The sequence below is a fragment of the Phoca vitulina genome, unplaced genomic scaffold, assembly GCF_004348235.1.
Source record: "Phoca vitulina isolate PV1807 unplaced genomic scaffold, GSC_HSeal_1.0 scaffold15, whole genome shotgun sequence".
NCBI classification, from domain to species: Eukaryota; Metazoa; Chordata; class Mammalia; order Carnivora; family Phocidae; genus Phoca; species Phoca vitulina.
The window spans coordinates 32,601,601-32,628,295 of NW_022589718.1; the positions used below are offsets into that span (position 1 = coordinate 32,601,601).

Sequence of the window (26,695 nt, forward strand, 5' to 3'; positions counted from 1 at the left end):
TCAGGACTCTTGTATTTTGAGCCTTCAAGTACCTGATGGGTGGGGGGAGTTTCAGAACTTGAAGAGAGTTGAATCAGGTAACAAAGTCTCTTCTCAGTCTAAGATTTTATGATCAGTGTATTTAAAAGTAGCTCGGGTTTTCCATGTTCTGTACCCCGTTGAAACCCTGTAGCTAGGTCACAGGCCACTCGTCCAGTCAGCCCCAAGGAGGGAGACAGCCAGGGCACTCGGCGCCACAACGTGATTTTCCAATGGGGGAAATACAGTGACTTTTCTGCAGATGTGACTTTCTACAATATGAAAAACACACGTGTCTCTTTATCACTCCCTTTCTCACTGAAACCCAACTTTCCTGCAGAAACTGACACTGTGTGTCGTTCCTTCCCGTGAAGATTCTGGCTCTTCATCCCCACCCGCCAGAAGTTCGGGCTTCCAAGGGGATCATTCGCATTCATCCCAATAGCCCGCGCTGCACTCTGAGCTCTCTCCCGTAGTTCTGGCTGCACATTAAGTTACCCAGATGCAGGGAAAGGGGCCCGCGGCGGGCTCCAAGGTCCCGGCGGGGTCTCCGCCATTGTGATGATTTTCTCTCGGACCTTCTGGAACTCGGGGACAGTTTGCAAACCTCGAGCGGGGCGCGGAGGGCGAGGCGTGCCGGGCACAGGGCAGGAGCCCGGGAGCTGCCGAGGACAAAGGGTCGGCCGGCCTTCCCCAGTACGCCGACTTCGTCGCGCTCCCCTCCGCCCGGCGCGGCCCGCCTGCCCCGGCTGAACTCGCCCCTCGGGCCGCGCTCCCGGGAGGGGGAGGGAAGAGGGGTGGGGACGCGGGGCGCCGGGGCGGAGGCGCGGGCCGCGGGGAGCGCGAGGAGCGCTTCCGAGGGAAAGTGAGAGGGGAGGGCGGCCGGGCTCGGCACGCTCCCTCCCTCGGCCGCTTTCTCTCACATAAGCGCAGGCAGAGGGCGCGTCAGCCATGCCCTGCCCCTGCGCCCGCCGCCGCCGCCGCTCGCCCCGCGCTCCGGAGCCGCCCGCGCCGCCGAGCTCCCCGGCCTGGCCGCGCGGCGCCCCGCCGCCCTCCTCCCGGCCGCCGCTCGCTGCACCGGGGAAGGGGAGGGGAGGGAGGAGGGGGCCGCGGGCTCGGGGGGGTCGGAGGGGCCGAGCAGCGCAGAGGGGGTCGGCTTTGCCCCCCTCTTGCCAGAAAGCGAAAACAGAAAGGCGAACCGAGGAGCCGTCCCCCCTCGCCCTCGCCCTCGCCCTCGCCTCACCTCGCGGGCCCCGAATGCGGGGAGCTCGGACGTCCGGTTTCCTGTGAGGCTTCTACCTGACCCCGCGCCCCTCCCCGGCACTGGCCAGGAGCGCGGCGCGCAGCGTTGGGAGCGCCGAGCCGCGGACCGCTGCCGCCGCCTCCGGCCGCCCTCGGGGGTCGCCGGCGGCTCTCTGCGGAGGGAGCGCAGCGTCGCGGGGGCGCCACGCGCCCACCCCGCCCCCGCCGCGGACCGGCCGCCGCGCTCCCGGTCCTTCCACCATGCACTTGCTGGGCTTCTTCTCTCTGGCGTGTTCCCTGCTCGCCGCTGCGCTGCTCCCGGGTCCGCGCGACGCGCCCGCCGCCGCCGCCGCCTTCGAATCGGGACTCGGCTTCTCCGACGCGGAGCCGGACGCGGACGAGGCCCAGGTAGGTGCGCGGCCGCGCGCTCCGGGGTCGGGCTGGGGGCGACTGCGGGGGCGCTGGGGTGTTCGGGATCCTGTGGCCCCAGGAGCCGCGCAAAGTGTGTGTCGCTGTTTCACCTTCCGGACGTTGCGTCCAGAGTTAACCGAGCGGACTGCGCGCTTCCTCGGAGAAAAGTTTTCTTCTTGTTTTTTGTTTTGTTGTTTTTGTTTTTGTTTTTGTTTTTTGCATAAAGTTGTTACTAAGTAGGAAAGCAAGTCAGGAGAAAGCAAGATAGAAGCAGCCAGAGAGGTGGCTGCTGATAGAGATCACAACCTGCTCGGGAGCAGTCCCCGCGGGTGCGCCCAGCGGGCTTGAGCCCTGGCGGGGCGCGCGGCTCCGGGGAGCCCGGGTTCGTCCCGGTCGGAAGTGCTCTATTCTTTCCCTAGCAGATTAGTGGCAGTCCTTCAGGGGCTAGGACGACCAGGCGACCGAGGTTTATTTTCCCGGAGCGTTCCTCTTACTTGGAGCACTAGGCGATTTTAGGAAAAGTGTAAAAAGAATTTAGTCACCGGCTTGAGGGCTTAAGACTTGAGATTCACTTGGAGAAGTTGGGCTGCAACAGGATCTCATGTAGATCACAATCAGGCATGACTTTTTAACTTTATAAATTCTGCGTTTCTGAAATCTGGTAAAATACTGAAAAGTAAGGTGGATCGTTTTGTTTTGTTTATTAAATAACAGATGTTTTAACCCTTTGCCGGAAAGTGTTGCCAAGGCACTTGTGAGATATTCTGATTTTCAACAAGGAGTTACTGTATTTGTGCCTGCTTTGACTTGCTCTTCCCGAATGTGTACCTAAAACGTTCAGATCTGACATAAGGATGGATAGTATGCCTAATAGAGTTTTGGAACTCCTGAAGAAGTTTTGTATTGGACATACTACGGGACGCCTCTTTTCAAAGACTTGCAGTACCCCTGACTGGGTACAGAATGCAATGCTTTATTTCAACCCCTGGCCAGTGGTGTGTGACTGTCAACTGGGAGGTGACTTGATTAACATATGTTGAATGTGTAGAAACTGAATTGCCTTCACAGTTATATTTTGAAACACGTTTTACCATTGAGAAGAATAATTTTTTTAAAAAATAAATACCTTTAAATTTTAAATTTGGGGGACAAATTATTAAAAAAAAAAACCCAGAATTTGTAATTCAATATAGGGGTCAAGGGAAAAAAAACCTTGAGAGTAAAAAAAATGTGTTAAATTGCAGAACAGAGTGTATTATGTGATTTGTAAAATAATTTTCAACACAAATACTTAATGTTGGTAGAACTATTATCATGAGAATGTTCTCCTGTGCTTAAATGCCACAAAAATGTAGCCTAAGACCCATTAACACTTCCTGTAATTTGAATGCCTTGGATATCATGATATCTATTCACTTTCTGTCTCTGAGGAGTCAAATTATTAAAAGTATGACTTAGTAAGGCAACACCCAGAGAGGTGGCTGGTGAAAGAGATCACGTAACCTGTTTGAGAGCAGGTTATTGCCTGTGGTAACTTACTTGAGTTTATAATAGGAAAGTGTGAAGAAGGAAGTAAAATGAGAAGTCTTTCCTGAGAAGCCAAAAGCCTGTATGAGAGTCACTCCCTGCTGGGTCAGCTTTGAATGAATGTGCCCATGTGTGCGCATGCATGTGTGTTATGGATGGGCTTGCAGTTGGAGGTTCAAGTTAATTTATTTTTCATCTTCAAAATCATATTCGTTGGTGATGTAATCAAATCTTTCTTTTGCTGTGAAAATCTTTATGTATCTTTATTTGCTTTTCATATTTAGCCATCTTTTATATCCTGTATGGTGAATATGAGTTGATATTCTGGATGTGATAGGGACTCTTTTTCACTTGATGAAACATCACTTTAGATCTCTGAGTTCCACAGCCCATAAGACAGTATATTATTTCTGCACTAAAGTGTTCCTCATTGGTTGAGTGAAGGCTTGACAGGGCAAGTGTCTTTAATGCCTTTAGTGAAATTGCTATGTCCTTGCCATGAGATTCCCAAGAGACGTGGTCCAAAGACTCCATGTCTCTCCCTAGTGGCCTAAAGAAGTGACTCACAAGGAGGGAAAGCTTGGAGAGGAACTGATTATTAATTTCCTGTGAACTACAGAAGCCCCAAGAAGAGATTTCAGAAGGTAAATAAAAGACACTAAATATACAAAATCTTTGACAAATGCAGAGTTTTGGTAATTTACACTTAGGAAGTATTTTTATGTTTAAAAAATACAAAACAGCTCACAAACTATAAACGGAGCTTAGCCATCCAGTCCTTCACCACACCCCCAAAGCCATACAAAAAAATGGGAGGTAAAATCACAAATACAAACAAGATTGCCTTGTTCCTTGACTTACATTTGCATTTATTAGGTTCCTTTTTCTAATTATTCCTAGTTATATGACTTACTAAAAGATCCCAAAATGTTTCCTGTTAGTGCAAGGAAGCCAACATCAGAAAAGTTAGGCAAGCAAAGTACTGCCTATTGTATAATTAAAATTAAGTAGGCATGATGGGAAAAAGAGGAAATATTTAAAATTATCATCCAACTAAAAAACCTGCAAAACCTAGAAAGAGCACTAGATGGCTAAATGCAATCATTTGCCCGCATGAGATTGTGTAGAGTTCAGTCTGATTGGTTGGAGTTGGGAGTTTTGATTTTTAAAAGAAAAAATTGTTTATAATTTAAAAAGGGAGAATTATGTATAGTATACTTTTATTCCAAAAAGTGGGCAGGCAGGGAGTATAAATACCTAGATCCTTATATATTTTAGAGCAATGAATTCAAGGAGAGCATGTCTTACGTTGCACATGCCTGTGTTAAAGATTAAAGTCAACAAAAGAAAGCTTAAAGATTTATAATCTTGTATCAATTAAGGGAATAATCTAGAAGATCAAATATTATTGAATGAGCAAGTATAACTTATTTTCTGCTTTACATAAATAACTTTAAATATCCCTACTTTATAGCTTAAATGCAAAAAAAAAAGAGATTAGTTTAATCTTAACACTAATTACTTTAATGAGAATAGCTATTTTAAATGAAAATAGTAAAAGCACATATGGTTTATGGTTACTATCACAAAAAACTTCCTAATAATGGCAACTAGTTTGCAACATGCCAGATTTTCTTTCTCCACTGTTTATAATTCTGCATACTTTTGTACTTGTTTTTATTTGTATTTACTGTTTCAGATTAATCAGTGATGATGTTTTTCAAAATACCATGTGTGTGTTTGTTAACTGCATTAGAATTCTCTAGAGGTCTTTAATTTTATTCCCCTTACCTGAGACCAACCAAATCTTTGGATTTGGGTCTAGGAATATACATTTTTAGCTAACATCCTAAGTCATTCTCATGCACAATGACAGTTTTAGAGTCACCGATCTGTGGTGTGTAACAATGACTAATTTCATTGGTTTTGGCATCTTCATTATGTAACTTGAGTTTGCAGGGTAATCTGTTAGGCATGGAGCATGTTAAAAGACATAAGCCATTTTTCCTCTCTTCAAGGAGCTTACAACTCAGATAGAAAAATAAAGGCTTAAGCACAAAAAATACTGTGAGGTATTAGGGGAATGGTACCAAAGCATTGTCTGTGTCCTGAAGTTTGCACAAGAGAGTCAGCCACGTGGCCTACTTGGTCTGAGTGCCTTGGCATGAGGCAAAACTTGGGCTGTAACTTGGGTGAGAATTTCCAGCAGATGACTAGACTATATCAAGCACATGAATCCCTTTCATGTCGTGGATGGGGTGAGAAGGTAAGAAGGCAAGGGGTTATATACAGTAACAGTGAAGAATCTTAACTATGAGTAAGTTTTTGGAGATGGGTGGGATTGCATTGCATATGATCTAAGCTACTTTAAGGTGGGTTACAGAGGGTGATTCATGCTCTGAGCACCTGAAAGACACAGGTAATAAGAAAAATATTGAAATCATTTCTGGGATTGATTAGAGGTCATAAAGATTTGCTGGGGGCATGGTCTAGTGAAGAAGCAACAACAGTATTTTAGAAGGGAAGTGATGAAGAGAGCAGAGTTGAGGCAGTGGGAACAGAAGCCAAAGCTGTCACAGAGGAAGAACCCATAGATTTGTTGACTAATTCATAAGAAAGATTAGGGAGTGGAAGAAATGAACCTTGGCATCAATATTTTAATCGTGGGACAATGTGGGTCCTACTTGCAGGATTAGGGCATTGCAGAGAAGAGCAGAGACTGTTTTTCATGGATCGTTGATGGATGATGACAGCGTTATTCCATAAATCACTTAAGGTTTTACTACTCTAAAAACTCTTTGGAGAAACAAAATAAGCTTTACAAATTTACATCCCGTTAGAGGAAAATAATTGCCTAGGATCAACAGGACTTAAACTGTGTAATATCCTTAAAGTATTTGAGCATTTGACAAGTACTATTAACAATCCCAAAAGGAAAATTAACAGTCTGCATATCCTACTGCTCTGCATTGAAAATGGAGAGGTAAATTTTATTCCACTAAATTAGGCCATAAATGCAACTGTAATAGGTAGTCATTGACTTGCGGCTTTCTCTGTGCTTCATGTCGCGGTACCCATGACATTTCTCTGATGTACTGCAAATGTCCATACTTTCTGGCAGCAATCTCTGGAAAGGAGGTTCAGTAGTAGGGAAATATGAAATGTCTGTGAAAAGTGGAAACCTGTGAACTCTCTTGTGACTTCACCTCACTCTGCATCAATTTATGTTGGAGGCCCAGAGTTTCAGTCCCTAAGAGCCCCTTACTGAGGAGGGCAAAGGATTATAATGGAAGGATTGGATTCTTGTCCCCTTTTCCCAAGTATCTACTCTTTCATGGCAAGTCTACAGTTTTTATGATTACGAATTGCCGTAGAGTATATGATGAAGTGTTCTGTAAGCCTCCTCTCTTGTAAGAGATTTCTGACCCAACTCTGAATGATGCTGGGGATCTATGGTTTGGGACATAAAAAAGCTCAATTCATCCTTCATTTTGGTTTCTACTTCTTTGTATTCTTTCTTCTGAATTGTGGACACCTGATGGGCTGTCATTTGTTCAAGAATCGATTATCATCGGGGCGCCTGGGTGGCTCAGTCATTAAGCATCTGCCTTCAGCTCAGGTCATGATCCCAGGGTCCTGGGATTGAGCCCCGCATAGGGCTCCCTGCTCCGCAGGATGCCTGCTTCTCCCTCTCCTACTCCTCCTGCTTGCGTTCCCTCTCTCACTGTGTTTCTCTCTCTGTCAAATAAATAAATAAAATCTTTAAAAAAACTAAGAATCAATTATCATCAAAATTGCTTCGTGGTGTCTCTCTATCAAATAAATAAAATCTTTAAAAAAAGAAAGAATCAATTATTATCAAAATTGCTTTGTAGGAAGCAGTTCCTGATATCAGTGGCACATCTTTAGGGCCAGTGGGTCTCTATTCTTGTCTGTCTGAATTGATCTGAGAAGGTGGAGGGTGGTGGATTGGGGAGATTTCTTTCTGGCCTTCCAGTTCTGGGGCTCTTGAGATGAAGGTCTTGGCCTCCTTATCAACATGGGATCAACCAGGAGATCTGTTTCATAGCTCTTTCTAGGATGTTTTGGGACTCAGAGGCTGGTGGGAGAGGAAAGAAGGTCACCTGTGCTCCTGGCACTGGTGTCTTTGGCAGCTGTAGGGGTATTTACAGGTTCAGATCACTCCCTGGGGACCAGTCATACCTCTGTATATGGAGTAGGCATTCCAATAATAACTAGGTCTCCTCTGCAATACCCTGAGCATCTCTGTGTGCCATGAAGAGAGCATGACAAGCTGAGAGCTGTGCAAGTTAAGTTTGTTTATCACTACATCTTTCTGAGATGGATGTTAATATATTTCATTAAAGATAATAAACCCAAGACTCAAATGACTTAGCCAGGAGCAAGGATAGAGCTTTTTCTTTCGCTTCTCTCTTTAAAAAACTTTTGCAGCCCATATGTTAGAAAAGTGTGATAATGGGTTTGGGCCTTCTGGGTTTGTGAAAGACCCAAGACCATATATATTCCTTTCTTCCCGCAAGTTGTAGCTGTGGGCAAGAAGGCAGAGAGAAGAGGTACTCTGCACATAGAGCCTATCCACTTTCATTTATTTAAGTCCCAATTCCCTACAATTGGACAACTCTGAAATAAACTTGTGTTTTCTTCCAGGCCTTACCATGTGGTGCCCCCCTGATGAAAGGGTGGTCACAAATGGCCTAAATCCATAGTAGCCTTGCAAGAATGACTGCATAACAAGAACTCTAACCAGAATTCCTGACAATCACACAGTTTTTCCAAGTTGCACTAATATAACTTAAGTGAAAACCTACAGTCTCACCTATGCGAAGTGAGCTTTCAGGAATAATTGGATTTGGAAAAAATGAACTGTGGTTGGTAGAAGCGTTACAGTTCCGCTGATTTCCAGTCATACAATGCTTTGTCTTGTACCAGTTACATTATTTCTGGTAGATGTGCATTCTATAAATACTACCTAGTCCTACAATTGTTGCAGAAGGCATATTTGTGAGTTCAGATCTGTATAAATTGTGAGTTAAGGTATCATTGATTTTTCACAGTAGAAAAGAGATATAGCAGAGAACTTTAAACAAGGGATGATAGTTCATTTATCTTATAACGTAATTCTAAAATTTACAGTAAATATTGTAGATTTATATAATTGTTTCTTCTGAAATTCCCTCATGTAAGTTATTCAGGTGGTGGATTTACTCTTTTTCAGAGTTTGTAGTTTAACTGTAAGAGGAAGAAGACACTATATTACTGGACATCCATCATAGAGTCATCCAATTGGATGCCTTGAAATACCTTTCACTGGTAGATTCTTACTGTTTCCTGGTACCGATCGTGCGCTAGTGGCTTTCAAGTGTGAGGGGGCATTGGTGCAGTTCTGAAATCCAAAAGCTCATTTTCATAAATTACTTGGGCTATAACCCTGATCTGATCTAATGAAAGGCTGTTTATAGTATTTATCCTCTAAATGTGAATATTTCTAAGTTTCATTAAAGAAATAGTAATGTATTTACTTATGAGATCAGCCCTGTGAGGGGTTGGTTTTATGTTGGCTACATTTAAAATGTATATATAGGCACTGAGTTTCCTGAAGAATTCTGGGATCTGAAGTTAGCACAGTCCCCAGGGCAAGGGTACGGGATTGGACTGTAACATGGTTCTTTTCCAAAGGCTTCCCCCAGTGACCACCTGGAGGGGAAACTGAGGGACTCTGGGAGGAGGCCATGGTGATGCTGCTCACACTGCTTACCTGTTAGTATCAGATTTATGGATTTCTTACTCCAAATTCTCGCATTTAAATCTACTTCAATTCAGGAGTATTTTAACCGACTGAGCCACCCAGGCGCCCCCTAATTCAGGAGTATTTTAATGAATTCTCACTCATGGCAGCTTCAACTCTAAGCAGGAAATGACAGTGCGGTGAGTGATGCCCAAAGAGTCGAGTGAGTGATTCCTGTCTATAACAAGCATGGGATCCTTTGTGAGGAACAAGAAGCTTACTCATTTAAAATACCAGAAATGGGTTACACCGTAAATGCAGATAGTGTCAGAGCTGTTGTAAGCAAGTCTCCTGATTTACCAGAAGTTGTTGGGTAAGCCCCTGGTGGCTGCATGGACAAGCATGGAAAGGCTGGACTGGCGTTCGGTCAGCTGCAGAAAACAAGTCGATGCTGGTTACAGAAACAAAGGAGGGGGAATATTTCGGGTGTTGAAGTGTGAGAACAAAGTACAGGGGCAGTAAGGTCAGTGCCATCAAGAGGGAGCTTGGGGAGCTGAGCGCGGAGGGTACGACTTGGGCTGAAGAGTCCAGAGCTATAAGGGAAACAGAGGGGAATCTTGTAGAAGGTGTAAGAAACCAAGGAGTAGGACCTAACTTTGGATCGTGGTTGAAAACAACAGGAGCCACGGAAGATTCTTGAGTGATAGGCTGGAGGTGGTGTCTTGAGGAGCTTAATTTGGCATTATTGTGCAGAAGTATCTAAAAAAGAGAACTAGAAGCTGGCCACAAGCTTCCCCGAAGCCATTTTCAGCTGCACCCTTCCTTGAAGTGTCTGTCAGTGACTGCTCTTCTCTTTCCATGGGCCACCCATATATGGTATTTGAGCTCCACTATATGCTCCTGATTATTTCTGATGGATAGTGATGACCACTGCGGACTTATGTAAGCACCCATCACTGTGCTATCTGGAAACATTTATAAAACATATTAATAACAGACATTTTTCTTTTATGGCTCACATACCAAACAGAGCAAGCAGTGTAAACAGTGGTCATGCTTAGATACACACACACACACACACACACACACACACTCACACACGCTGCCCCTCCTTCCCCCTACCTTAATCACTTTTCAAACTGCCAGCCATGGCTTATGTATTCTTTCTTGGCTAGCTAAATATTTTTGAATAATCCACTGAAAAAGAATGTTAAAAAAATCAGAGTATATGATATTATTATATTCTCTATAGCCTATACACTAATTTATAGTTCAACTAGCAATTAAAGATCAAGAAAGTGAGAGTGAGAGGGACTGATAACCCTAACGTGTCCTAGCAATTCCTCCTTTTTCTTTTTTTCTTTTTCTTTTCTTTTCTTTTTTTTTTTTTTTTAAGAAGCCTCTATGCCCAGTGTGGGGCTTGAACTCAAGACCCTGAGATCAAGAGTCACATGCTCCACCAACTGAGCCAGCCAGGCACCCCAGCAATTCCTTATTTTTAAAATATTCTTAAAAATATTCCTGCCAACAGTAAGACTAGAGGAGGGGGACAGAAATGAGCTATCAAATTCTGCAAATGTTTGTTAAATAGGTAGGTTTCATCGTCAGAAAAACATCACAGACATAAGTACTGTGGTCCTAGGCATTTGAAGACTGTGATAGTCTTCAGAGTGATTCTCCAGCACCTTCCACCTAATTTATTACATTTGTATTATAAGCTTACTGACAATATTCCTGATTTCTAAAAGAGGGAAAGGGGAGGTAATATTGATACTTGATTTTGAGAAAGTTGGGGAAAATCCATGGTGTCAAATCACTCAGTGTATGGAGGCTAGGTATTATAGATTGGCTTAGGAAACATATTCTAGATTGGCTTAGAATATGTTTCCACCTCTCCCATGCGCCTGGGTTTGTGTCCTCCCTTGAGTGTAACAGCTCTGGCCACAGACGACCAAGTCAAGGAACAGGGGATGATGGTCATCCCTGAAAGTGCCCTGTACTTAAGTCATTGGGTGAAAAAGATTTGGGTACACACAGGAGTTTTATAATGCTATGTAATTTCATATGAACATCCTGAATACTTCAAAGCTTAAATACTTTACTTTTTAAAGATTTTATTTATTTATTTAAGAGAGAGAGAGGGAGAAAGCGAGCATGAGCCCTGGGAGGGGCAGAGGGAGAGGGAGAAGCAGACCCCCCGCCAAGCAGGGAGCCCAGTGCCCCTGATGCAGGGCTCCATCCCAGGACCCCAGGATCATGAGCTGAGCTGAAGGCAGACACTTGATGGACTGAGCCACCCAGGCGCCCCAAAGCTTAAATACTTTAAAGTCTAAATCTCTATTAAAGAAACAGACTGATGTTGCTACTTCAGTGTGTAAACCTCTCAAGTCTTTATATTATTAATGTAATAAATTAGGTGGACACTGTGAAAATATGCATTCTACATTTACAGGGAAACCATTCCAGAAGATCTAAAATATTAAAAATACCATTTTGACAAATAAAATATAAAGAAAATATAATGGTAGAATGTTATATGCAAGAGGTAAACTTGTGTAAATTTGTTTAGAAAAATGTAATTGCTCTGCTTCTTTGGGGTCCTCTTCCAGAATGAGAACCAGCAAAGTCTGTCCTGTGTGGTCATTGAGATGAATCACGGAGTAGATACTTTACTCTGGAGTAAGTCTGATTTACTTGAGTGCCCTCATTTGCTCATAGTAGTTGATCTTGTTTGATGGTTCTATTTACTGGTTTGCCAGACCGTCAGTAAACACTATGAATTTCTTGGTGCAGAAACTTGATGGTGATGGGGGCGGGTGGTGCTGAGGTGTGCGAGCAGACAAAGAAGAGGAAATTCAAAATGAGTGGTATATATAGCTCCTGGCTTTTAAGAGCTAACAATATATTATTTCTTCAATAACATGTTGAAAGTTCACTTCCTTAGGATTCAAGTACAGATGTTAGTTAAAGTATTTTAGGAACTTTTGATCAGAAACCATATTTCTAAACTGAGAATGTATTCCTGACTCAATCTGGACCAAAAGATAAGACTGACACTAGATTTTTAGCCTATTTATAAACGAATAAAGAATTAGATAATACATCATCTATGCAAATCCATACATATCCAGGTAGATTATCTATACAAATCTATATGCAGATACTGCTATCATCTTTTTTTAAAGTGATTTTCCATATTTTTATTTCAGGACTGGAACTGTATGTCGTGATATAAAATGCAGCTTTACATTTAAGTGCTGATACATTTTCAAATTTAAATTTTAATGTATTTCCTTCACAGTCATTTTTATTCTTATACTATTTTTTTCTGTTAAAAGTGCCGTGCTTATATTTTGGGTTAGAAACAAGATTAAAATAACATTGCATATTTAATATTCCTTTCTATGTGGAGGAAACGTTCATGAAATTAATAATACTTTTGCTTCCAACTTGAAGTACTTGAAACAGATGAAAAGTTTCTAAAAGGAAAGAGCACATTTGACATTGTGGTTGTTCTGGAAGCTTCTCACATTCATGAGTGGGTGCCCCACGGAGAAGGGCCATACTTCCGGGAACCGGCTAGGAGCCAGGGAGGCTGACTGCTTATCACCTCCTCAGCCAGCTAGTGCTCAAAGATTCATTGCCATTTTTTCTGATGGCACAAATAATTATCTTACTAAAAGAGATGTGTTGATAAGAGCCCTATAACCTTTCCTCTGGAAAATAGTGCATTTTTTTCTCCTTGTTTACACTGTTGCATGGAGTCTTTTCTTCCAATGCCTCCCTCCCTCCCCTCAAAACAAATTGGGGATAAACTTGACAAATTAACTCAGACTGAAGTCTTAAAGAAGATGGCCCTGATTCTCTTTTAACCCAAGTCACCACACAGCTGCCATGAATCTTAGGATGGAATTCCTATAATTTGGAAAAGGGATTGTTATGTCCTCTCACTCGAGTTCCTTGGAAATAGCCGGTTAATATCAAATACCAGATGTGAGGCTCTTTTAAACCACCATGGTTTACTTTACTACAGTATCATTGCCTACATGGAATATTTTTAATTCTTTCTCTTTGTTTGCGTCTGTTGTGTGTATTTAGTTACTTTATGCTTCTTAAAGCCCTCTTCCAAGTTTATGTTTTGAAAAATGGAATACTCATTTAGATCCATGTTTGTTTATGGGTCATGACACTTAAGACTTCCCTAAAAAACAAACTAATCCTTTTGTCTCAGAGCCAAATTTAAATTTGGGGATGATAGTGAATCATTGTTTGTCCTCTTTGAATCCTAGGGCTTAAAAAAAAAAAAAAATTGGTGGCCATCCATGCCAAATTAGAATATTACTAAGGTCAGAATTACTCAAGAGTCATGACCATCACACTTAAAATTGAGTAATTTGAAGCTCTGTAGATACACAGATTAAGCAAATAATGATGTCATAAATTGTAGTGCAAATTATTTTTTTTCCTCCTAAACATTGGTAGCAGCAGAGCCTGCTCTTTGGGAGACCAATTCTGTTTTCCTTTAGAAAAACACACCCTTGTGTCATGGCCAGGTGAGCATAGCATAATTATAGTACCATAATGTAGCATATGGAGACACCTACCTTAGTGAAGGAAAGATGAAAATATTTAAAATTGGTGTTAACTTTTCCTGCCATACTTATTTGACCGTGCAAGCTCTTCTGTATTCTTAAACTGGGGGTGATGTTCGTGTAACTGCCTCAAGCTTCCTCTAGCAGAAAATATCTAAAATTTTGCCTCTGCATGCCAAGTTTTTTTTTTTTTTTTAAACTTGATTTTACCTTTATTACACTTCTGTAAAGTGTCTGCCGTATGGCAGGAAGGAGAACAAACATGAGTTTAATAGATACGTCTGTGAAGTGCCAAACACTTGCCATTTGTCTGAATTTTAAGAGTTCCAGTTAAATATTTATGTTTAAAACCTTTCAAATTTTCACGAAATGTCACCAACCTATCATAAACATGGATTTCAATACCTGTTACTATGGGTGTCATTTGGACCCACCGGTAGGTGACTCTCTGAAGTTGCATGATTTCATGAGCAGTACACTGAACATTGCTTTCCATACTTAAGTGGAGTCTTTTCCAGGACAGTTTCTAGTTTTCTAAGCCTAAGCTTAAACTATTACCACTTTAGTTAATTAAATCCATTTTTTTTTTCTGTCTGGGTGCTTTGCTTTCCCCTGACATGAGTTGGTCTGTCCTATGTGCAGTAGGAAAAATGTACAGTAATTCCAGGATCATGGTCTCCCTTGAAGGTTCCTGCGACTGCTGATTAAAAGATTAATATTTCACTCCAATGCAAAGTATCCCACTTGATAATGTGCCCGTAAACATGGTAACATTCCCTTATAAACCAAAATTTCAGACACATGATACATACTATTCTTGGTAAGTTAAACAATCTTTTCTTTTCCTTTATTCCATCTTTCTACTCTAGTATATTTTGCAGTTAAATATTTTTAAACACACTTTAAACAACTTTTGCTCATTACAAAATAACTATGTCTGCCACTGCCGAGAGTTATTCATTGTTTATACCACCTTGTACTACAGTATATAAATGGCATTCTATGAAGAATGTTAACATTTTTAGTGAGGGTAGATTTTCTTAAAGTAAATTTAAATTTGAACTTCCGTGTTTTGGAAAACCAGTTTCCAGGCTCTGTTGTCTATGCACCTCAACACATCTTCCCACTATTTTGATGCATAAATGATGCTTTTACACCACAGTTGCTTCAATTTTAATGTAACATTAGCTGGTTTGTGGCTTGGAAAACTTAGTATATATACTGCATCTATAAATACGAAGTATAAACAGTATGTAGATGGTATGTGCATTTAGAATGAAGAACCAGAATTTTTTCCAGACTTTCAATGCTTTTTTGTGTGTGTGTTGAAACATGTATAAATTTATAATAATTTTGTTATACTGATTTGTGCTATTGCTGCAATTTGAAATCAGAACATTTTCGAGGACATATCTAGAGTTTATAAGGACAGCAGGAATATTTGAAAATGAGACACTCAGGAAATTGAGAAGGTAAGTTCTTACACATGTGGAACAGAGGGTGTTTTGGATCAGACCAGATGTTTTGCAGCAGGGAGTTGGAGCATGGTTAAAGTATATCTGGATCATGTTTAGTTATCAAAACTTGATTTCAGTGAGGCTGGTAATTAAAGAGGAGTATAGTTTACATTAGCTTTTATAATGCTTTAGTTGTTCAACAAAATAACTTGCTCTTAGGTAGGGCCAGGTGATTTATTTAATTAGGTAGTTCCTACTTGAATCAACATCTGATTATAATAGATGTCATAGCACTAAATACTGGCTTAATGATTTTTGGAGAAAAAAAAATACTTGTTTTCTTTGATTTAGGGCATCTTAAGGAACAGTTTTCCCTCTGGTAGCATTCTTTTCTAGAAGAGGGTCCTGTTCACTTGCTTTCTGTGTGTGTGTGTGTGTGTGTGTGTGTGTGTGTGTGTGTGTAGGTATATGGCATTTTCTTTGTCACTTCCAATTATAATTGTAAGCAAATATCAATAGAAATTCTTTGTAACCCATCATGGTTTAGTCATCCAACTCACCAGCAAATATGTCTATTGTGAGAAAACTGGATCATTAGCATGTGAAGTCATACTGTTCTCTGCTCCCCACTCATTTTTTTCTTATTTATATACTATACTGGTTAAAGTCCAATATTGTGGTGATTATAATTGTGGGCAGAATAAAAATGTATGTCATTGTGAACTGTACGCTGAAAAGACATCACGTTTTTGGATTTGAAGAATTATTTAGAATATGATTATAACTTCAAGCAGAGTTAACTCAAAGAACAACATTTCTATGTACATTCTGCCTATAAATGGATATCTTATATATACCGATAGTAACTGTTAGATCTGTATCTGTCTCTTTATAAAATTGATTAATCAGTTCACCAAGTAGTTATTGCCTTCCTTGTGTCAGTATTTAAGGTATTAAGTAAAATCTGAGGAAAACAATTCTATAAAATTCTAAGATGGAAGCTTTTATATGCTTAAAGGTGTTGAATATAACAGTGACTCATTTTTTTATGGGACAGTTTTCATGTACTCCGTTAAGATTTATAAACTTATTTCCTAGCTTTCTCTGCACCTAGCATTGCCATAGGATAGTTCAGCCAATGAAGTATAAGACAGACTCTAATAAAGATTTATGGGAAAACTTTTACTTTTCTGATGAGACACTGCTTTTCTTCCTGTTTTGTTTTCTTCCCTGGAAATAAGAAAAAATCGCTTATATTTAAAAAAATACTTTATGCTTATCAAAAGAACACTTTTAGAGGTCTGTGGACTAAACTATTTATAATTATTAATGTAAGCATGTGGCCATGGAGTGACTTTCTGAATTTGTACGGGGTCTTCCATCTGTTGCCCCTCGCGTTAAGATAATTTGTATCTTTATATCCAACATTTTTTGCACGGCTGATGGGTTCTCTTAAAATGTTATTTATGTTCATATTTTGTAAATACTTTAAAGGACCACATTTCAAATAAATAAAAATTCTGTCAATGGAGAAGTCTATACGCCTTGCCCCTTCTCACTGTTACAAGTGTTAATAGCTTGGGAGTGACTCCTGACCAACTCGAAGTGTTTAGAAGAGAGAGAGAAAATTCTCCTGGGATTTAGAGAGAGAGTTGGATGAGAAGTCTCAGAAGTGACAGGGAAGAAATATGCAAGCAAGGAAATATTTTCATATCTTCATTCAGGTTAATGAATAAATTGAACACCTGGACTGTGCAAAAATTGGGTTTGATTCCAGGCCCTTACAAGCCTGAATTTGTCATCATTGCGTCAAGATGGGAAATTAGGAAAGCATGCTAATTTAAATTTAAAGCAGCTGGAAATAAAATACATGGCATAGAGGCCCATCTTCTCATCCGTCAACAAGTGCTTACAGATACCACGTGGATGGTTTTAATTGCAATTATAAAACTCAGTGGAATGTTTCGAGGTGATTCCAAGAATGTGATTGGCCAGTGTACAGGGTACTCATTCTTAAGAAAAGCTCTGTCCGACACAAATTTTAAATGTATGCAATCCCTTCTAGATGGAGGAAGAGTTTCAGCTTAACATTTGGGGGAAAATACCATCAAATAGTAAGAGATAAAGAACCTTAGTTTACTTTTTCTAATAATAGTTTATTTTTTTCTTTTTTTTCTTTTATGTTATGTTAGTCACCATCATTAGTTTTTGATGTAGTGTTCCACAATTCATTGTTTGCATATCACACCCAGTGCTCCATGCAGAACGTGCCCTCCTTAATACCCATCACCAGGCTAATGCATCTCCCCATCCCCCCTCCCCTCTAGAACCCTCAGTTTGTTTCTCAGAGTCCATAGTCTCTCATGGTTCATCCTCCCGTCCGATTCCCCCCCTTCATTTTTCCCTTCCTACTATCTTTTTTTTTTTTTTTAACATAAAATGTATTATTTGTTTCAGGGGTACAGGTCTGTGATTCTTCAGTCTTACACAATTCACAGCACTCACCATAGCACATACCCTCCCCAGTGTCCATCACCCAACCACCCAATTCCTCCCACCCCACCCCCCACTCCAGCAACCCTCAGTTTGTTTCCTGAGATTAAGAGTCCCTTATGGTTTGTCTCCCTCTCTGGTTTCATCCTGTTTCATTTTTCCCTCCCTTCTCCTATGGTCCTCTGTCTTGTTTCTCGAATTCCTCAAATCAGTGAGATCATATGAAACATGTCTTTCTCTGATTGACTTATTTCACTTAGCATAATACCCTCTAGTTCCATCCACGTCTTGCAAATGGCAAGATTTGGGGTTTTTTGATGGCTGCATAATATTCCATTGTGAGTGTGAGAGTGTGTGTGTGTATACACATACACAGATGAATGGATAAAGAAGATGTGGTATATATAATAATAGTTTATTTATAAACACAATACAGTTCTCTTTCAGTTAGGGGTTTTTTCCTTAACTATAAAATTGTGGAGCGGGAGCCCACAGGCCAAGCTGTAGTAATCTGCAATGATTAAAGATTTTATACCTGACAGGCCTCCTCCCTGAAGGTTACTTGCTTCCGCTTGGAGCTGTGGGTTTATTATCCTCCACTCCAGGGTGGGTAAATGTCTTAAATTCACTTCTGCCATGTTATTTGCCATCTGGGGGATTGTTAGGCAGTGAGTTAGCCGTATTCATATGGTGGACTCCCTATCTGTGCTCAAGGCACTTGACTGTATCTGGTCATTAAAATCTGATCGATAGTGGTTCTACTCTGAGGCTGAACCAATTGATTTCTAAGATATTCTTACCTGACAATCTAGAGAATACAAATCAAGACATGTCATTTGCAAGAAGCAACATTAAATAAAGCATATGTTCTAATGTAGTCCTTTAAGACTTAATCTGGACCATGAAGTGTATTTTTGCTTACTGAGTTTCTAGTGGGATATTATTTTAATTTCTAGAATTGGTCATATTTTCCCATTTCTTGCTTCTTTGATATTTAAATTTTCAGTTTCATATTCTTCCATTTTACATGGTATAGCCATTTTATGTCAGGATAATTTTTTTGCCACAAGAATAAATGTTTGGCACACCCCACACATGGAGACTGCTAGTAGAACCAGATACAGTTACTGAGTCACAAGCAAAAGTGACTCTTTGATTTTGGTTCCTGAAGTTATTAACTACATATTACTTTCTGGCGTATTTAAAACCTAACACTTATAAAGTTAATTTTCACAATGATTAGTGAATTTAATAATTGAAAATATCAACCAGAATTCATATTTAACATTCAGCTTCATCCTATTAAACTCATTTGATTAATTATATATTAAGTAGTCCTATGCCATAAATTATTCAAGAATCACAACTATTTGCATGTCATAAATCAACTGTACATTATATAGTACTGATTTTATTCTTATTTTCTTTTTTCCTAGCAGTGTGCTGGGAACAAGTGAATTCCACAAGCAGAGTATCCAATATTGTCAGTTATCCCATATTGTAAAGAAATGAGTTTATCTTCATAAGTGAATTTTCTGTATGCCTGCAAAATAGCCCTTTTAAGTATACTACCTCATATTTTTATTGTGTTGATTAAAGCAGGTTAAACATAACCTCGTTTTAATCATTTGGCTATGAAATAAGAATCACGGCTCCTTCCCATTGTTCTTCCTACCACCATTACTTACCACTTCTCTTTGCAGTGTCCTTTGCACTTTTTTAAAAATTTGCTTTTATATTTGTCTTTTTTGTTTCCTTCTCCTAATGCTTCTGCACTTCTGTTCTTTGATGCTAAGGAGGTATTTTTTGTTTTTCTGTTTGTACGTTCTTTTTTTTATTGCTATGGCCACACCATAAAAGAATTTTATTTCAGCCTCTGGTGATCTCACCAACTACTTTAAGAGTATCCGTTAAAGTGGGATTTGGCTGTATGTAACAATCATCTAGCTGCAGTGGCTTAAGCAAAGTGGAGTTTATTTTTCTCCCCAATGGGCAGTTAAGGACTGGTGCAGTGGGGAGCTCCATTATGCTATCAAAGAGTCCGACTCCTCTGTTTTTCTCCACCCATAGCTGCAACCAAGCTGTTTCCTCTCCAGCACCATGTCTGATGTCCAGGAAGGAAGAATAAGGAGACAGGAAGTGGGTGCCTTAACAGAAGAGCAGTAGCTTTCTCAGAAATCCCTAGTACATTTGCACTTACACTTATTAGAATTCTTTTGGCCATGACTAGCTGCAGGAGAGGCTGAGAAATAAAGCACATGCAACTTCAAACAATATTGGAACTCTCTTTCTAAGGAAAAAAAGTATGGATTTTGAGTAGCAGTGTTTTTAACACTATGTCAATATGATTTTTAGATATTTTTCCCCAAAATTTTCTCACTTTTTTCCCTGATGCCTGCAGTGTGCTGTGTCCCTTATATACTTACCTGAAAGATTGATGTTATTGAAGTACTGATTTTTAAGTAATATGAATGTATCACATAAGACCTTTTGACTCTTCAAAAGGTTTAAAAATCTAGTTTGGAGAGAGAGAGTGCTTATATGAAACATTTATAGAACGTGAGAACTTAAACTTGCTAATTGTATTGTGTCAAAAGTAAGTGCAGTAGCAGAGAAGGGAAAAACTTGGAGAAGCTAATGTTCTTGAAAGATATTCAAGTAGTGTAGATTTTGGTATAAGACACATAATACCACATGAAGTAACGATAACCTTTTCTATCCAAAATTTTCTTTAATATATTGATGGTGATCTTCCTTTTACTCTACATTTCCTGTGAGGTTAGACACAGAAAAATGTCAAATTTTACATGACTTCTTTCTAATAATGGATTCATCTCCATTGCTTAATGCATAAACTCACTGTGCTCATTCTTTCCTCTCCATCAAGCTGTACTTTTTGTGAGACCAGTTTGGTATTGATGGAGATTTCCACTCTTCCTTTCCCTCACACAGATCTGTTTGAAGAGTGGAGAACAGCTATTGTCAGATGACAGGCTACTCTGATAAGAGAGAATACGGTAATCCCGACTTGACTGTGTTGATTTCCAGATAGCACACCATGAGATAAAACTAACCCTCTGACGGAGATGGATGACTCAGATGGCTTCACACCACCGGTAAAGCACGTGGCACAGCCCCAGCTACGGCATTGTCCTCACGGAGGAAAAGCAGCCTCCCCTACTCCCAGATGGAGTGTGCACAGCATCACTACCAGATACGAGCATCTCCCCCTGTGCTCTACGGTGCTGCCATGTGGATGGCAGAGGGGCAGTGAGAACGTGCTCATCACATGGAAAAAACAAGATTATATAATAGGCCTTCATGTGCACCGCCTTCAGTGGAATTCCCACAGCTTTTAGTTGAACTCTATATCCTAATTACTTTAAACCAACTCAAGAGAATGTCTGTTGCTAAAGTAGGAGCCCAGTGATTTTTCAGGGGCAGTGGTCCAGAGGCACTATAATAGGAATAGATCAGGGGATGCCTGAGTGGCTCAGTCGTTAAGCATCTGCCTTCGGTTCGGGTCATGGTCCCAGGGTCCTGGGATCGAGCCCTGCATTGGGCTCCCTGCTCTGCGGGAAGCCTGCTTCTCCCTCTCCCACTCCCCCTGCTTGTGTTCCCTCTCTCGCTCTCTCTTTCTCTCTCTGTCAAGATAAATAAATAAAATCTTAAAAAAAAATTAGGAATAGATCATTTCAAAGCTGAAAATATATTAGATACGTTCTTATTCTCTGTTTGGAAAGTCTGCATTGAAACTTTACACCTTTCTGCTTTCTCAGGGAACTACCCTATTCAGGTCACTGGAAATAACATGTCAGGTTTGAAAACAGACTTCATATGTAGCCAAACAAACCTGCTAAATATATTTAGAAGATCATTCTAGTGACTAATATATTAAACTTTTTCCACAATAATAATGTTGGTAATATTAGGATTTACCCTTTTTCATTGGAAGTGACTTTTCACGTTTGGAAAGAGACTTTAGGGGTAGCCGAATATACTTGGTAAATAGGTTTAGAGAAGATTTTTACTAACAAAGTTTAAAAAGAAATAGCCTGTTAATTTTAAGCAGTAATACTGATTGAAGTCTTTAGGTAGCTGGGTTTTTTTAATTTAACTTTTCTAAATATTTTCAGTGTAATGGGAAAAGAGGAATAAAATCAGTTATAACTGGAAATTTGAATGTTAGAGCTAGTTGAATTTTGTTTTTCAGAATTACTGTTTTCCAGATCATGTATAATTATGAGGTATTTTTTAAGTTGCCTGAAAACGTCTTTCTAATTAAGTAGATGTTTCTTCCCAAGCCTTGTAGGAATGTCTTATGGTTATTTTTTTTTAGCATAGGTTACCAGGAAATAGTATTTTGGGGAAGTACAAGGACCCAGATTTGATTCTCAGATAATTCAAGTGTGCCTTCTGTAATCATTTTATTTTGTTTTATTGTTGGAGAGCATAGGGTATTTTAACAGCTTGGACTTTGGGATCAGAATTGAATTTGAATTTAACACTGTACTTTAGTTAGCTGTATGATCTTAACACTTCTGAGTCTGGTTCTCCTCTATAAATTGGAGGAAATAGTGTCTACCTTACAGCATTGGAAGAGAGCCCATTTCAAGTACTGCCTCATGTTAACTACTGATAAAACACTGGTTCCCTCTCCAGGGCCTGTCAAAATCTTTACCTCCATCACTGGATTCATACTCTTGTCTTCAGAGTCCTTAATTAAGGTTTTGTGATCAGAGGCCCACAAATAGAATAAAGTTCATCTAAACACCTATTTATTAATGTAATATCTACTGGCTAAATACATAGTAATTAAATATAAATAATACATTGCTCTTTTCAAGACTGCAATGACCTCCATGTTGCTAAAGCCAGTGCACAATTACTAGAACTTTTTGTTCTGTGTTCTTTTCTGTGCTGGTCAGTCAGATATGGCCACAAGAGGACTCACAAGAGAAACACAATAAAACAAAATCTGTTATACTCACAGGAAGGGATCATCGCATGCCATGCATGGCCACAGAGGAAGACTTTGGTGAGATAGCAGAAAGCAGGAGTGAGGGGAAATCGGAGACTAAGACCCTTCATTGGAATTTCCAAAGGAAAACCATGGCAAGGTTTGGGGGAGGGGGGGACAGGTGAGAACTGGCTGGTCTTAAAAATATCAGTGGGCTCTAAACTGCAGGGATGGTCCCTGGCTGCCTGGTAACTGGCCTTGGAATGATGAAGGCAAAGGAGTAGTGCCTCAAGGGGTGTAAGCGCCAGATAGAAGAGATATGGGTCTGGACTTGTTAGTTTGCATATCAAAAGCATGCCCCTCACTGTGCTCTTTGAACCTCTAAGAAATGGCCAGCTGGGAGGGAAGCTCCCTTCCTGCCATGCAGTGCACAAGTACAGAAGAGAGTTAGAACCTGAACTGCTGGCCATTCTTCTTCCTGATTTTTTTTTTTCATCTTCCGGAATTTTTGATATTGAAGTGCCCACGGCTCCACCTCACGCCCTGTGTTCTGGTATCTACTCACTCTCTCGGTGAGGTAATCCAGTCTCATTGTTCCAAATATCCCCCAATTTATGTCTTTAGTCCAGATCCTTCTTTTTAACTTTAGAACATAACTGACTCTCTTTTCAACTCCCTATTTGATATTTCCACTCAGATGAGTGAGAGACATTTCAAATTTAATATATTCAAAGACTGAACTTCTGCTCTCCTTCACCCCCCATCAGATTGCTATATCCATAGCTTTCCCAAACTCAATCAAATGCAACAAAGTGCTTTAAGTTGGACAAGTCAAAATCCAGGGAGTCATCTCTGACTTACTTCTTTCCCAAATATATTTGGGAATGGAGTCTGCTTGGCTAAGCCTTCAAAATATATCCGGAATCTAACAACCGCATCTGTTCCCTGTCCTGATCTGAGCCACGGTTGATCTCACAGGGATTACGGTAGTGATCTGCTCACTGGTCTCTCTGGTCCTTCCCTTAACCCCTCATAGAGTGTTCTCAACAGAGCAGAAAAAATAATCCTTTTAGAAGGCAAGTCACACCACAACCCTCTTCTATTGAAGGCCCTAGAGTTGCTCCCTGTTTTGCATGGAGTAGAAACCAAAATCTCTACAAAGGAATAGCAATGAGGATTCTGGAAATGTTCTAATCTAAAAGAATTTAGTGACTGGTCTATTTTAAGGAGCTGTGGGTATTCATGAAACACCCAGGGACTTAGCAACAGTGGGAAGTCCTAACCACCTCAGTCCTGCAGGGGCAGGGTGAGGGAATGGTATTATCAGTCTTGGAAATTGCTAGCACCATGACAGAGGGACTGCCCTGCAGGATCCAGAGTGTGGAATGGGCACACTTTCATAAATGAGAATAAATGTCCCAACCCATTTTTTGTTCATATCCTGGTCAAATACTTGGTATTGTCAACCTTTTCCATTTTAGCCATTCTGGTCGTTATGTAATAGTATTTCATTGTGGTTTTATTTTGCCTTTCCATGGTGACTATAATGAAGCTGGACATATTTTTATAAGTTTTTTGCCCATTTGGATAACCTCTTTGTAAAATGCCTGCCCAAATATTTTGCTCATTTTTCTTTTTGGCTGTATATCTTTTTTTTTAATTGATTTTTAGAATTTCTTTACATGATTTGGACACCAGACTTTTATAAGATATATATTGCAAGTATTTCCTTCCACCTATTACTGGCCTTTTTTCTTTTATTCAATGGCTATGGTTTCTAAATTTTGATGTAGAGTGACTTTTTTTTTCTTTTATCGTTAATGCTTTTGTCATGAGCACGCTATGAAGGTGGACACACAAGTTGTGTCTTTCCACAACGTCAGCTTTATTCAACCATAAAGCAAAGTTAATCACCATTATAAAGCAGGTTCAGATTCCAAACTCAGTGACATTTCACCATGTGATTGAAGTTGGCTTCTTACACAGCACTCAGAGCAGGACAGAAGACAAACCACACAACAAACAAGATCACAGAGGGTGTAGGAAGCTAAGAAACCAAACGTGAAGTCAATCTGTGGGCATGCAGTTGAGATAAAGCCTCGGTCTGGTCCGGGTCAGTTCCTGGCACTTACCGCTTATTTTGTCCAAGCAGGGAAGGATCTCGGTTCTGTTCGGAGATCCATCAGCAGAGCCTTCCCAGGCAGCTGCCTTTTCTAAGTGGTCAGACACAGAGGGGTCATGTCTGAAGAGTCTGAGAGTTTGCCGCCCAAATCCTCCCCCTTTTAAAGGGATTAAATCGGTCCTGGGCCCCTGCAGAACTCCTCTGCTCCTGCTTGTTATCAGTTCTGGGGTGTCCGCTGATGCTGGTCCCCGAGATATGTTGTAACTGCCGTACCTTTAACTGCTTGGTCATTGCTTGACACAGAATCCTGCTGGACAGGAGGGACTCCGTTTTGCTCTCTGCAGCTTTTTATATCTTGTTTAAGAAATCTTTGTCTACCCAGCGTCATGAAGGTAGTCTTCAAACTTTATTGTTTTTACCTTTCACAGTTAGATTTATAATCAACCTGGAATTGATATTGTATAGCAAGAGGAGTATGCATCAGGATTAATATTTTCTATTTAGATATCTAATTCTGTATTACATGTTATCACTGCTCCTCAGTGTTAAACCTTGCCGTAAATGTTCTCTCTATACATATGCAGTTCCTTCCTGGATTGTCTGTTTTATTATTTTACTCTGTTTGTCTAGTGCCAGTGTAAACGTTGTCCTAAATTTTGTAGTTTCATGGAAAGACTTGACACATGGCACAAATACTTCTGGTTTGTTCTTTAATATTGTCTGGGCTATATATTTTGGGATTGCATTGAATCCAAAGATTGATGTAAGGAAAACTGGTATATGTAGCAATATTGAGCCTTCTATTTAGGTCTTTTAAAATTCCTTTCAGTTATATAAAAACTTATTTTTTCTTTTTGTGGAGAGGTCTTGTACATCTTCCTTATTGGTACCCAGATACTTGACATTTTTGACACCATCACAAAGGGTATTTGCCTTGCATTTCATTGTCTGACTTTTTTCTGGGCATAGTACTCTAGGTTGGCATTTATTTTCTTTCCGTATTTTAAAGATTCTTTTCCCCATCTTGTTCTGATTTTCATTGTTTCCAATGTCAATCTTATTATTATTCCTTTGAACTAGAAATGATTTTCCTTGTTGGCTTTTCAGGTTTTCTGTCTTTGGATTTCAGTAGCCCTGTTACACTCTTAGGGGTAGCTTCCTTTGGGTTTAATATGCTTGGAGTTCATGGCAGTTCTTCAGTCTGTAGCTTGATTCTTTTTTAATTATTTCAGAAAATTCTAGACTCTTTCTTCAAATATTCCTTTTGCCCTATAGTCTTGCTCCCCAGTTGAATGTATGTTAGAGTTTCTCAGTGTCTGCTGTGTCTCTGCCTCACATCTCTGTATTGTCTGTGTCTGTTACGCTTTTCTTCTGTTTTCCTCTGGATGTTGTCTACTGACCTACCTTCCAGGGAACCAGTCCTCTTCTTGCCCTAATACCATTAATCCAATCTATTGAGATCTCTATTTTCAGTTATTACGTTTTGCAGTTCTCAAATTCCTGTGTGCGTGTTTTTTTAAAATAAATTCAGTTTCCCTGATGACATTCTTCACCTTGCCTTCTGTTTTTTTAAACATACTGGCCACAGCAGATTACAATACCCATTTCAGTATCTGGCTTATCTGTGGTTTTATCTTTATTGTCTACTTTTTCTGTGTTTTTGTTTTGTTAGTTTAATTTGTAAGTATGGTAGAAAATTTTTGATGAAGTGCCTGACATAATATATGAAGAATGATAACTGAATTAGGCTTGTTCTTTCAGAGAGGGTTTACTTTGTCCTCTGGTAGTCAGCTAAAATGGGGACAGGTCACTGCTCTGGTTCACCCATGTTCCAGTGCAGTTCAGTCAAAGAGATTTATTGGAGAGCAATCATACCTCCTCTACTGCTGAAAACATCCTGTACTTTTCAGATTTTTGCTTGGCTGCTTTGCTTCTTGCCCTGGACAGTTTGAAAATTTAGCAAGTGTAAGAGGAAAACTGTAAATGTCAGACTGCTTCTCTTCTCTTAACCTTCTCTCCAGGATCCAAGGTCCTCAAACCCTGACTTCCCCTCAGTGCCAAACTTCAATGTTTCATCTTTCCAACCCAACAGAATGCCAGAGGTCCCCACTTTTAATCTCTTTTTGG

General features: G+C 40.2%; 1 protein-coding gene across 1 annotated transcript in view; it reads left to right on the forward strand.

The window, feature by feature from the left end:
- Positions 1-1,521: 1,521 nt before the first annotated feature.
- The window catches only part of VEGFC (vascular endothelial growth factor C), a 102,320-nt gene continuing 77,146 nt past the window's right edge, over positions 1,522-26,695 (forward strand). The window contains exon 1 of the mRNA XM_032413233.1: positions 1,522-1,668. Coding sequence (XP_032269124.1) covers positions 1,522-1,668 — 147 coding nt within the window. The remainder of the gene's footprint in view (positions 1,669-26,695) is intronic.